At 48.2% G+C, this 13,259-nt stretch overlaps 1 protein-coding gene across 3 annotated transcripts in view; it reads left to right on the top strand.

Annotated features, from left to right (window-relative positions):
* kcnt1b (potassium sodium-activated channel subfamily T member 1b) overlaps nt 1–13,259 on the top strand; it is a 517,853-nt gene that overhangs the window by 292,191 nt on the left and 212,403 nt on the right. For all 3 annotated transcript variants that reach the window (XM_085965398.1, XM_085965396.1, XM_085965395.1), the window contains exon 3: nt 5,122–5,221. Coding sequence is in view for 2 of the 3 variants with exons in the window: in XM_085965396.1 (XP_085821522.1) it covers nt 5,122–5,221 (100 nt within the window). In the remaining variant the exon portion in view is untranslated. The remainder of the gene's footprint in view (nt 1–5,121; nt 5,222–13,259) is intronic.

Genomic DNA, 13,259 nt, shown 5'->3' with positions numbered 1-13,259 from the left:
CTTTTTGTCAGGAATGCTTCAGTCTGCGCACATTTAAAAGGAACTTGCACTTATATAAGAAAGAAAAGAAAGACTTGCATTTATATAGCGCCTTACATGATGACCGGATGTCTCAAAGCGCTTTACAGCCAATGAAATACTTTTTTTGAGTGTAGACACTGTTGTAATGTAGGAATAAACACTCTGTCACATCTTGGGACGTCACAAAGGGCTTCACAAACAATGAATTACTTTTAAGGCGGACACTGTTAGTTCAGTAGGCAAACACAGCAGCCAAATTACACACAGCAAGATCCCGCAAACAGCAAATAAGATAAAATGGCCAGGAAATTTGTTTTTGGCGGTGTTGATTTAACGCATGAATTTTGGCCTGGACACCGGAGACCTCCTTGCTCCTCTTCTAATATTACCATGGGACCCTTCATGTCCATGTCCAGCTTGAACAGTTTGATATCTTGTTCGAACAACTGCACGCCTGACATTGCAACACTTTCATAGCACTGCACTGAAGTGTCAGCCTACATTATGTGCTCAAGTCATGGAGTGCAGCTTGAACCCACAACCCTCTGACTCAGAAGTAGGAGTCTTACCAACTGAGCCAAGGCTGACATTTAAGAACATAAGAACATAAGAAATAGGAGCAGGAGTCGGCCATTTGGCCCTTCGAGCCTGCTCCGCCATTCAGTGAGATCATGGTTGATCTTCTACCTCATCTCCACTTTCCTGAACTATCCCTTGATTCCCTTAATATTCAAAAATCTATCGATCTCTGTCTTGAATATACTCAACGACTGAGCCTCCACAGCCCTCTGGGGTAGAGAATTCCAAAGATTCACCACCCTCTGAGTGAAGAAATTTCTCCTCATCTCAGTCCTAAATGGCCGACCCCTTATTCTGAGACTGTGATCCCTGGTTCTAGACTCCCCAGCCAAGGGGAAACATCCTCCCTGCATCTACCCTGTCAATCCTTGTAAGAATTTTGTATGTTTCAATGAGATCACCTCTCATTCTTCTAAACTCCACAGAATATAGGCCTAGTCTACTCAATCTCTCCTCATAGGACAAACCCCCCATCCCAGGAATCAGTCTGGTGAATCTTCGTTGCTCTCCTTCTATGGCAAGTATATCCTTCCTTAGGTAAGGAGACCAAAACTGTACACAGTACTCCAGGTGTGGTCTCACCAGGGCCCTATATAATTGCAGTAAGACGTCTTTACTCTTATACTCAAATCCTCTTGTAATAAAGGCCAACATACCATTTGCTTTCCTAATTGCTCGCTGTACCTGCATGTTAACTTTCAGTGATTCGTGTACAAGGACACCCAGGTCCCTCTGAACACCAACATTTCCCAATCGCTCACCATAAAATGAGAATAGCTACAGTTGTATTCTTCACAGGCAGAAAATCCCTGCCATTGTTCAAGAACCAGTGGCGACATCATGAAACTTTTTTTTAAACACATGATGATGATCTGGAACACGCTGCCTGAAAGGGCGGTGGAAGCAGATTCAATAGTAACTTTCAAAAGGGGATTGGATAAATACTTGAAAGGGAACAATTTGCAGGGTCACCTGGGCAGGTTGTACCGGTGGTCCCTTTGAGCCGCCTGGGCAGGTTGTACTGGTGGTCCCTTTGAGCCACCTGGGCAGGTTGTACCGGTGGTCCCTTTGAGCCACCTGGGCAGGTTGTACCAGTGGTCCCTTTGAGCCACCTGGGCAGGTTGTACTGGTGGTCCCTTTGAGCCATCTGGGCAGCTTGTACTGGTGGTCCCTTTGAGCCACCTGGGCAGGTTGTACTGGTGGTCCCTTTGAGCCACCTGGGCAGGTTGTACCAGTGGTCCCTTTGAGCCACCTGGGTAGGTTGTACCGGTGGTCCCTTTGAGCCACCTGGGCAGGTTGTACCAGTGGTCCCTTTGAGCCACCTGGGCAGGTTGTACTGGTGGTCCCTTGAGCCACCTGGGCAGGTTGTACCGGTGGTCCCTTTGAGCCACCTGGGCAGGTTGTACCGGTGGTCCCTTTGAGCCACCTGGGCAGGTTGTACTGGTGGTCCCTTGAGCCACCTGGGCAGGTTGTACTGGTGGTCCCTTTGAGCCACCTGGGCAGGTTGTACCAGTGGTCCCTTTGAGCCACCTGGGCAGGTTGTACTGGTGGTCCCTTTGAGCCACCTGGGCAGGTTGTACCGGTGGTCCCTTTGAGCCACCTGGGCAGGTTGTACTGGTGGTCCCTTTGAGCCACCTGGGCAGGTTGTACCAGTGGTCCCTTTGAGCCACCTGGGCAGGTTGTACTGGTGATCCCTTTGAGCCACCTGGGCAGGTTGTACCGGTGGTCCCTTTGAGCCACCTGGGCAGGTTGTACTGGTGGTCCCTTTGAACCACCTGGGCAGGTTGTACCAATGGTCCCTTTGAGCCATCTGGGCAGGTTGTACCAGTGGTCCCTTTGAGCCACCTGGGCAGGTTGTACTGGTGGTCCCTTTGAGCCACCTGGGCAGGTTGTACCAGTGGTCCCTTTGAGCCACCTGGGCAGGTTGTACCGGTGGTCCCTTTGAGCCACCTGGGCAGGTTGTACTGGTGGTCCCTTTGAGCCACCTGGGCAGGTTGTACCAGTGGTCCCTTTGAGCCACCTGGGCAGGTTGTACTGGTGATCCCTTTGAGCCACCTGGGCAGGTTGTACCGGTGGTCCCTTTGAGCCACCTGGGCAGGTTGTACTGGTGGTCCCTTTGAACCACCTGGGCAGGTTGTACCAATGGTCCCTTTGAGCCATCTGGGCAGGTTGTACCAGTGGTCCCTTTGAGCCACCTGGGCAGGTTGTACTGGTGGTCCCTTTGAGCCACCTGGGCAGGTTGTACCAGTGGTCCCTTTGAGCCACCTGGGCAGGTTGTACCGGTGGTCCCTTTGAGCCACGTGGGCAGGTTGTACCGGTGGTCCCTTTGAGCCACCTGGGCAGGTTGTACTGGTGGTCCCTTGAGCCACCTGGGCAGGTTGTACTGGTGGTCCCTTTGAGCCACCTGGGCAGGTTGTACTGGTGGTCCCTTTGAGCCACCTGGGCAGGTTGTACTGGTGGTCCCTTTGAGCCACCTGGGCAGGTTGTACTGGTGGTCCCTTTGAGCCACCTGGGCAGCTTTGTACCCGACATGCAACGGGACTCTGATGGTTCACCTTTAATAATCCTAAAAAGGCAGCACACGTTATTCTACATTAAACCTATTAATTTGTCAGACCAGGGGACAGTTTTGTTACATTCTCTCCAGGGAAACACAGAATAAAAATCCTGAACCTGGCAGGTAAACAGCAGCTATTTGAACAAAGAGGAACGGGAAAAGAAAACTGAAAATGGGAGCGAGGAGGAGAAACAGGTAGAAAATTATCAATTCCAGTGGGAAGTGCTGATTTTAAGTAGTAACCCCCAGCCCACACACTCCATTTAGTGGAGCTATCATTAAAATGAGATACAGGTGGGACATGATGTGACACTACGTGACAGCCTGAAATTAACATTCAAAGAAGATTTACTGAATCTAGCTTTAATAAAAAGTGCCGTCATGGATTATCTTTACATATAACATTTAATTAGGTACCACGTGATGAACGGCAGCCTAATATCGCTCTTTTAAGCCTTGCATATGTAAATTTTGTATTAAAAGTATAGTATGTTTTTGGAAGGAGGGGAAAGACAATCTATCAAACCTTTATAGTTGAAAGATTCCAAAATGAAAGAGGAGAATTTGGAGCCCGATATGCCTCATTATTGATGAACAGAAAAAAGAATCTGGATTTGCTAATCGACACAAAAAACACAATACTGCGGATGCTGGAAATAAGAGACAAAAACAGAAAACACTGGAAATGCTCAGGACAGCATCTGTGGAGAAAGGGGGAATAAAATTAACATTTCAGGTGTGACCCTTCGTCAGAACTATCGCTCTAGTATGAAACGAAAGTGGGAAATTTTGGAAGTGCACACAGTGTCTGAAAGAGAAAGACGGGATTAATGTTTTAGGTGTAACCCTTCCTCATTCTCCTTCAGCCGCTGATCAACCCGCTGGTCACTTGCAGTTTTTTTTCCTGTGTTTGTTGGTCAAGTGCCTCGGTCCCCCTCCAGAACACACACACACCGTTATTCATGATGTTCAGCCCTCACTTAATGACAGAAATTGCCCCTTGGGTCTGTGAGGTGACCTCTACGCTCGACTATTCCATGGCTCTCCTGGCCGGCCCCTCATCCTCCACCCTCCGTAAACTTGAGCTCATTCCAAAAAAGCTCTGCTTGCCCCGTGTTCTAAGTTGCACCGACTCTCGTTCACCCACCGCCCCCGTGCTTGCTGAGGTTGGTATGATTTTTCACTGGGACCTTTGCACATAGCTCCCTCTAGTGGCTGACGTGCCTCACAGCAGCACATGTACCTGATATGCTGTACAATTTTTATTCACCGTCAATAATAGATAATTTCACAAATTCATGCCTTTTATTTTTTCAAATGTTACATTTATTTTGCATATTTGAATTGCCAAACTTTTCAAAAAGTAACTTGGTTTACCAGTGTGTAAATTAATATACTGTATACAGTAAACTCTTTCTTATCCGGCATCTATGGGACCAGGATGGTGCCGGTTGATGAAAAATTCTGGATAACAGAGAGAGGTATACCTACCATGGTGCTGCTTTTCCACTCACCATCACCACTGACTAACTTGGCCACCGCGGGAGACTCGGACTCGGCAAAACGAGTGCTGAATGGATTCGGCAAGATTACGGGTTATTGAGGTGTTGTTTTGTATTGAGATATATCTATTTTGCCGGTTATTAAAGTATTTCGGATGATAAAGTGCCGTTTAAACAAGAGTTTACTGTATATATTTGTACCTCATTTAGATAAAGCAACATTATATTATGCAAAAACTTTCAATTTTAAGGGTGCATTTACACTAGAATGCCACTTTGAAGCAAAATTCAGCTCCTCCGACAATGCAGCACTCCGAAGTGTCAGTCTAGATTACCCACATCTTTCTGACTCAGAGGCAAAGGTGGTATCAACTGAGGCAAACGGACACTACATTAATTCAGTCGCACATTGGAAACGGCCCTAAATCAAGAGTGCTTTTTTTTTTTTTAATTTCATTGCAGGTTTAAGAATACGACTCTTTAACTTCTCCCTGAAGCTGCTCACCTGTCTTCTGTACATAGTGCGGGTTTTGCTGGATCATCCCACGGAAGGAATTGGATGGTAAGACACGACTTGGTTCTTATTAAAGCACCTGAGATCACAATGCTGCCTCCTCAGACAAGGCTGGCAGCGATTCATTCTGCCTAAGGATGTACCTTGGAGTGCCTCCAGTTTCAGTGATGTTGACATCAGCATGTTCATTCTAACTAAGCTAATATTGTGACTGTTAGAAAAAGAAACAATCCATCAATTTTTTTTTGTCAGTGCCACGGCCATAATTTTGATGTGTTCAATGCCGAGGGAACTGTGGCTGTTTCCTGCCCACCCTGGGGAATAGCTTGGTACAGTACAACTAAGCTCTGTGATCCAGAGCCAGTGATGTCGAACTGGTGGGTTGATTAGACATCAAGGGCTGGATTTTGCCAATGGGGAGCTTTTGGAGGCGGGACTCCCACTTGTCGGGTTTTAGTCCCGCCTCCATCGACTTCTGGCCAACCCACGCTATTTTCCCTTGATTAACCTTGTTGAGCCCGCCCAGCGGGCTTAGCAGGCCAATTAAGGGGAAGCCGGTTGCAGAGCACATCAGCGTATGACGTTTCATCTGTCAAAGATTTTTGACAGATGAATTGTCATTGTTTGACAGCTCTGAGAAGTTGTCAAACACTGACATTCTCTGTTGTTTGATGAGTTCTTGAATTCAAGACTCATCAAACCTCTGAGCAGAAATTAGATGGTTGTTGCATTGGAGAATGCAGCAGCCATCTGTCATCTCTGCCGCGGAGGTGCGAGACTCTCCGCATACCCAACTCTTGAAGCCTGCAGGAAGAAACAAAGGTAAGTAAACATTTACTAACACTTTCCACTTACCTCACATACTCACCTCTCCACACTTGCACCCATCACTTACCTTCACAGTGCACTTTTGCACCCTGCAGACCCACTGCTCACCTCGGTGACCCTGGCAGGGTTCGGAGCCTTCTGGAAGCCCGCACTTGTGTGGGTAAAATGAGGATAATCCTCTTATCTGCCTGTTAACTACCTGTTAACAGGCAGTTAAGTGGCTGTAATCCCCTTCCCGCCTCCAGGAGACGGGACCCGGCGCGGGTCGGCTACCCGCCTCCTGGGAAGATGGCACAGAGGTGGGTTGGGGGCAGGATGGGCACCCGCCCTCAAATTCTGCCATTTTCCTGGCAGTCCCACCTCCAAACCCGACTCGCCAGGGCTGGCAAGATCGCGCCCTAATTGTCTAATCCTTTAAATTTAAAAGAATAAGATTCATGAAAATTGTATATCTTAACATAGAATTTACAGCATAGCCATTCGGCCCAGCAGGTCTATGCCGGTGTTTATCATAGTCATAGAATCATACGGCACAGAAGGAGGCCTTTTGGCCCATTGAGTCCGTGCCGGCTCTCTGCAGAGCAATCCAGTCAGTCCCATTCCCCCGCTCTATCCCCGTGCCCTGCAAGTTTATTTCCCTCAAGTGCCTATCCAGTCTCCTCTTGAAAACATCGAGTGTCTCCGTTTCCACCACTTCCGTCAGCAGCAAAAATTCCAGGTCCTCACCACTCTCTGCGTAAAAAAGTTTTTCCTCACATTCCCCCTGTATCTTTTGCCCAAATCCTTAAACCTGTGTCCCCTAGTCTTTGTACCATCAACTCGTGGGAACAGCCTTTCCCCGTCTAGCCTATCCAAACCCGTCATAATCTTGTACACCTCTATCAAATCACCCCTCAACCTCCTTTGCTCTAATGAAAACAAATCCAACTTCTCCAACCTGTCCTTGTAGCTAAGATCCCCCATCCCCGGACCCATTCTGGTAAATAATTTCTGCACCCTCTCAAGGGCCTTCACATCCTTCCTAAAGTGTGGTGACCAGAACTGGATGCAATACTCCAGTTGTGGCCTAACCAGTGCTTTATAAAGGTTCAGCATAACTTCTCTACTTTTGTACTCAATACCTCTATTTATGAAGCCCAAGATCCCATATGCTTTGCTAACCACTCGAACCTCCTTCCACCTTATTTCATCTCACCCGATCAAAATATCAATATAATATTTAAAATCTTCTATTTATGTGCAGTTCCTGTCTACGAAGCCTTACTTACTGTTGTCAATTTTTCCATTATGAATTGCTATGTTCACATTTATAATGGAAATTGCCCATTTAAACTTTCACACTGTAATAACACTGTCCCACCAGCAGTGACACTGTAGCCACTGTTTTGCATCTCCCAGCCCCTCGGCCTGTACTCCCGCGAAACCCCTATGCTCCGGTCTTCTCTGCTTCCCAAATTACCGTCTGTTTTGCTATTTCACGATAAATCTTCTTAGGCATCCCTTGGAACCGAGGATGACTTGCTTCCACACTAAAGATGAGTTCTCAGGTGACTGATGAGTCCAATGTGGGACCTACAGTCTCTGTCACAGGTGGGGCAGACGGTGGTTGAAGGGGCGGGTGGGTGGGGTGCTTGGGTTGACATGCGCTCCTTCCGCTGTTGGCGCTTGGCCTAAGCATATGAGAAAGAAGGGAATAGAGGGTTATGCTGATAGATTTAGATGAGGAAAGACGGGAGGAGGCTCGAGTGGAGCATAAACGCCGGCATGGATTGGTTGGGCCGAATGACCTGTTTCTGTGCCGTATATCCTATGTGTAATGCAGCAATCCCTCAGTAGTAAACTGAAGGGCCAGCCTAGCTTATGTGCTCAAGTCCTATCGTGGGGCTTGAACTCATGTTGAACAATTCAGTGGAAAGTGAACGGTTGAAATCTGTTGTGATATTTGTTATAAAGCAATGTGCATGGAATAATATAACACGACTTTGATTCCATTTATAAGCCTTTATGTCGAGGCTATTTGCAATATTTTACATAAACCTCAATAGAGGCAAAATCAGAGGTTACTGGACGTGTATGGCAGGTCTGGAAGAGAAGAAATAGATTAACCTTTCGGATCAGACCCTTTGTTGTGCGACTGAAAGGCAACGGTTGAAATTCGAGCGTATCTTTCCCTTCCAGATGCTCACTAAAAGAATCTTTCCTGAAATGGCTTCAGGTTTTTTTTTTGGCCTCTCCCGGGAGATTGAGTGACTGGGGGAAGCGGGCTGTCATGTACGTGGCTCGACTACCTCCAGATGAAGTGGCTCCGATGGTCCAGATCATCTCCCTCGTCCATTTTTTTCCCCTGTGCGTTCGACCTGCTGCCCGTCTCCAGCACTTTCTGCTTTTATTTCATATTTCCCAACTTACAAGAGCTTGCTGCCACAAGAGCTTGTAAAATTACTAAACGAGGCAGCAGGGTGCCACTTTTATCGTAGACTTGCGCGGAGAAATTGGACGTTGCTTACACCTGTTTTTTATGGTTGAAAAATTAACGCTGGGGAGGCCAATTTTGGGTTGCCATCTCTTGCGCCCGATCTTCCCCTGAGGTGCTCTGGCTGCCAAATTGGAAGCTTTCAACAACCAAATGTGCAGGGCGCCCACCTGAAACAGGTATTAGGAGCCTTGAATATGCAAATTGGTGTCCTAACACCTTAAGAGTGTGTCGCAAAATTGGTCATCAACTAGGTGGAGGTTTTTTAAAATTTGTTCATGGGATGTGGGCGTCGCTGGCACGGCCAGCATTTATTGCCCCTCCCTAACTGCCCTCGAAGGTGGTGGTGAGCTGCCTTCTTGAACCGCTGCAGTCCGTGTGGTGAAGGTGCTCCCACAGTGCTGTTAGGGAGGGAGTTCCAGGATTTTGACCCAGCGACGATGAAGGAACGGTGATTAACTTCCAAGTCAGGATGTTGTGTGACTTGGAGGGGAACTTGGAGGTGGTGGTGTTCCCATGTGCCTGCTGCCCTTGTCCTTCTAGGTGGAAGAGGTCGCGGGTTTGGGAGGTGCTGCCGAAGGAGCCTTGGCGAGTTACTGCAGTGCATCTTGTAGATGGTACACACTGCAGCCACGGTACGCCGGTGGTGGAGGGAGTGAATGTTTAAGCTGGTTGCGCCATACATGCTCCACTCAGTTGTTCCGGCTCTTTGCAGCTTAACCAGCGGTCCTTCAAGGAGGTCACTGGAGGCTGCCCACAAAAAGGTAAGTAACATTTTTTTTGCAGTTTCGTTTCAGTGCAGAAACCCCCACACAAACGCACCGCGGGCTGCTGCAGACCCGGGCTCGCCCTTCAGTGCATTAGTCAGATTTATTTGAAACGATGCCGTGGGATTCGAGTACCAACACTTTAAGGCTGATTTCCTAATTGTGCGCTCCAAATTAATGGATGGCATATTAGGGTCGGTGGAGCCATGATTTCCTGACCAGCACTCCCTTTTCAGGAGTGCCCGATGGGTGAATCTGCCCTTTAATATATCTCACTGAAATCCCTCCCTGCTGTTTCCGTGGTGACTTTAACCCAATTATTTTAAATAGTTCTGTGCCTCCCTCAAGGCGCGGAGAGAGGGATTTCAGAGGAATGCATTAAATGTTTGTACGCCAGCTTCCCAAGGTAAATTTCGAGGCCCGAATATAACTTGAGAAGGCCTTTTAAGAAAACCGAATTCTGATGACTGCGCACTCTGTACCGCAACATGAGAAAATTAAAAGGGTTCAACAGCCAACAAGTAAATGATAGACCACAGGGAAATCAGGATGCATGTTTTGTTTTATCTAGCCCATTCAGCAAAAAGCCATGGGTGCAATAGACTGAGTTACCTATTACGTGGTTTTTTTTATCATCAGTGTAGTGCATACATTCTTGATAGAAACATAGAAGATAGGAGAAGGAGTAGGCCATTCAGCCCCTCGAGCCTGCTCCGCCATTTAATGAGATCATGGCTGATCTTCCAAATTCAGTACCCTGTCCCTGCTTTCTCCCCATATCCCTTGATCCCTTTAGCCTTAAGAAATATATCCAACTCCTTCTTGAATATATTTAATGAATTGGCCTCAACTGCCCTGTGTGGCAGAGAATTCCACAGGTTCACCACTCTCTGGGTGAAGAAATTCCTCCTCATCTCTGTCCTAAATGGCTTACCCCTTATCCTTAGACTGTGACCCCTGGTTCTGGACTCCCCTGCCATTGGGAACATCCTTCCTGCATCTAGTCTGTCCAGTCCTGTTAGAGTTTTATAAGTTTCAATGAGATCCCCTCTCATTCTTCTAAACTCTAGCGAATATAAGCCTTATCGACCCAATCTCTCTTCATACGTCAGGCACTTGCCTGATCCAAGCACTGGATTCTAATGTACTAAACCACTTAATATTTACTCCCATTATACAGGAATCCACTGCAGGGGCGTTCAAGCCTTTTGCCTTTGTGGGCTACCTAAGTGCACGCTGTGGAGGCTTGGGGGGCTACAATATACCACATTTGTACAGGTCTCGAGCAGCTGCTGCTAACAGACCTTGGTGTTCTGCTTTAGCATTTATCCATCGAAGAGGGAACAGCGCTGCGTACAGCCTTTCCAAAGCCTCCAGGCCCAAGAGATTCAAACGGAACAAACCAGCGAGTAAGAAACATAGGCCTAGAAATTCAGTGGCGCCCCGTTTGGGGCGCCAAGCTCGCCTGGGCGCCGGAATTCCCGCTGCGAGCGGAGCCACTAGCGCCATCCCGATATTCAGTTTCAGCGCCCCAAACGGAAGCGGGCCGCTACTCGAGGCTCCCCGCGTCCCGCTTGGGGCGCTGAAACTGATTATCGCAGCGCAACGTGCCGCAGCGCCACACGCTGCGGCACGGCAAGCTGCGGTACTGCAGGCCTTCCTCCTACTGTTAAGGGGGAGGTGCCTGCAACAGCGCGAGCCCCGCTCGCGAGTGCCGGCAAATGAGCCCGGCACCAAGGAGAAGTGCCGGGCTCTCGGGAAACAGCTGGCAATGCCGCGGGGGGGGGTTTAGGAGGCCGGGTACGGAGGTGCTGGCAGGCGGCCGCCGAAAAAGCGGCCGCCCCGCACCTCCACCTTAATTTGCGCCACTACCACCACAAGTAGGCTCTGTGAACCGGTCGCGATTTGCGACCGGCGTTAAAGAGGCGGGCGCAACCAAATATGGTGATCGGGGCAGGAGCGGGGCGCTGCGCACACCGATGACGTCATCGGTGGCGGCGCAGCGCTGCAGGCTAACGCCGCCATTAGCGCCCCGCTAAATATCGCGGGAGGTGTGGCCAGTGGCGCTAAAGCCACTGAGTGCCCTCTTTGGGCGCTAACTGGTGGCGCAGCCCACTGAATTTCTAGGCATTAGACTGAAGTAAGACGGCTTTTGACTGGGCTTTTGAGGTCTGAAGTGCCAGGTTTGAGGGGGCCACCTATTGCCCATGGGCCTTGGTCTGGACACTCCTGTTCTAACCACTTCCTATTCACTCCCATTGTAGGGAACTCTAGTGGAACAGATCGCTTCCCATTCATTCCTTTTATATGGAACTGTAGTGGACCAAATTTCTTTGCATACACCCCCATTATAAAGAATTCTATTGGAGCAAATCATTCACATTCACTCCCAATGTATAGAATTCTACTGGACCAAATCAGAGCAGTCAGTAGCCTAGTGGTTATGGTCCTGAACTAGCAATGTGAGTTCAATCCTTATCGTGGCAAATGTTGAAACTGAACTCAATAAATCTGGTAACCTGTGGGTTAACCCCAGAAAAGTGCCCATTAAAGGCGGTTAAATTGTTGTAAAAGAACCAACTGGTTCAGAAGACCACGAAGGGGACCTGCCACCCTTCCCAGCTTGGCCTCCTTGTAACTTCAGTTCCACAATATGTGGTGGATTCTTAATGCCCTCTGAAGTGGCGGCTACCGTCTTCTTAGGGGCAACTAGGGATGGGCATTGACAGCATCTCCTGCAAAAAACACTTCCCTACTTGAACGGGGGGGGCGGGGGGGGGGGGTGGTAAATTCAAAACGAATCTGTGGAAACAATGGGGGTAAGTTTAACCTAATCTGCCCGTTGGGAAGCCCACAGGATCGGGTGGATCGGTGGTTTTACACCCCGCCCAATATTACACGCCATTGACATCAATGAAGAGTAAAATCGGGGTGTAAAACCAGCGTTGCACCCAATCTCGTTAATTTCCCAACAAGCGGGATCAGCTGAAATTACCCCCCGATATTTCAGTGCGCGAGTGGTCACTCTATGGAACAGGCTCCCTCGGGAGACAGTGGAAGCAGTTAGTGTATTGATTCATTCAAAAAGCAAATTAGACAGATTTCTTTCAGAAAGTAACATTTTGGGGATACAGTGAATGAGTGATTTGAGACATGACATGTGGTGAGTGTAGCGTGCCCGGGAGGAACAGCTGGCTTTGGACTTTTCCTCGCCTCGTGTCTGGGTCTGTCGTAGACTAATCGATAGAGATTGATCGCTACGATTAGTCAACAACTGCATTATATTCAAGGCAGAGATTGACAGACATTTGAACTACAAAGGGAGTCAAGGGGTAGGGGGGGGAGAGAGCGGGAAAGTGATGTTGAGGCCAAGATTGGATCAGCCATGATCTTATTGAATGGCGGAGCAGGCTCGAGGGGCCGATTGGCCTCCTCCTGCTGCTGTTTCTTATGTTCTTATTATCGTTGTACTTTTTATAAACTGCAGTCTATCTCTGGTTTTTGGTGTGTGGCACACTAAATGTCATCAAACCAGGTTCTAAATGTTGCTAAGAGATTGTGTCACAGATGAGATGCTTTATGTGCCACCAGCTGCTGCTGATAGGTCTCACGCAGTCGCAGTAAACTTGCTGGATTTTTTAGGGCTCGTGGCCGGGGGTAGATCCTATATTTGCTGGGTCTCGCTGACCACTGACCTGATGGACTCTCAACAAAAAGAAACGTCCAGTCTGTGATGAAATATGCCTTCATCAACCCATGTGTTTTACCTGCTTGTATTTTACCTGCTTGTATTTTACCTGCTTGTATTGTGAACCGCCCCCTTTTGTTCCTATTGTGTGTATTGGCTACGCCCCTGTCTTTTGCCATATAAAGGTCTCAGGAGCTGTATGAGTCATTCACTACCAGACGAACCCGATGTGGGAAGACCTGCTATACTGCTATGTTCTTAGTGATTAAAAGCCTTCAGTTGAATCCTTGTCTTTGAGTCATTGATGGCATATCAATTTTAATCACTAAA

This window comes from Somniosus microcephalus, chromosome 23 (assembly GCF_052327205.1).
Source record: "Somniosus microcephalus isolate GS21.2 chromosome 23, FLI_Smic_1.0, whole genome shotgun sequence".
Classification (NCBI taxonomy): Eukaryota; Metazoa; Chordata; class Chondrichthyes; order Squaliformes; family Somniosidae; genus Somniosus; species Somniosus microcephalus.
The sequence above is the reverse complement of the archived record's forward strand: the minus strand, read 5'-3'. Positions and strand labels throughout refer to the sequence as shown.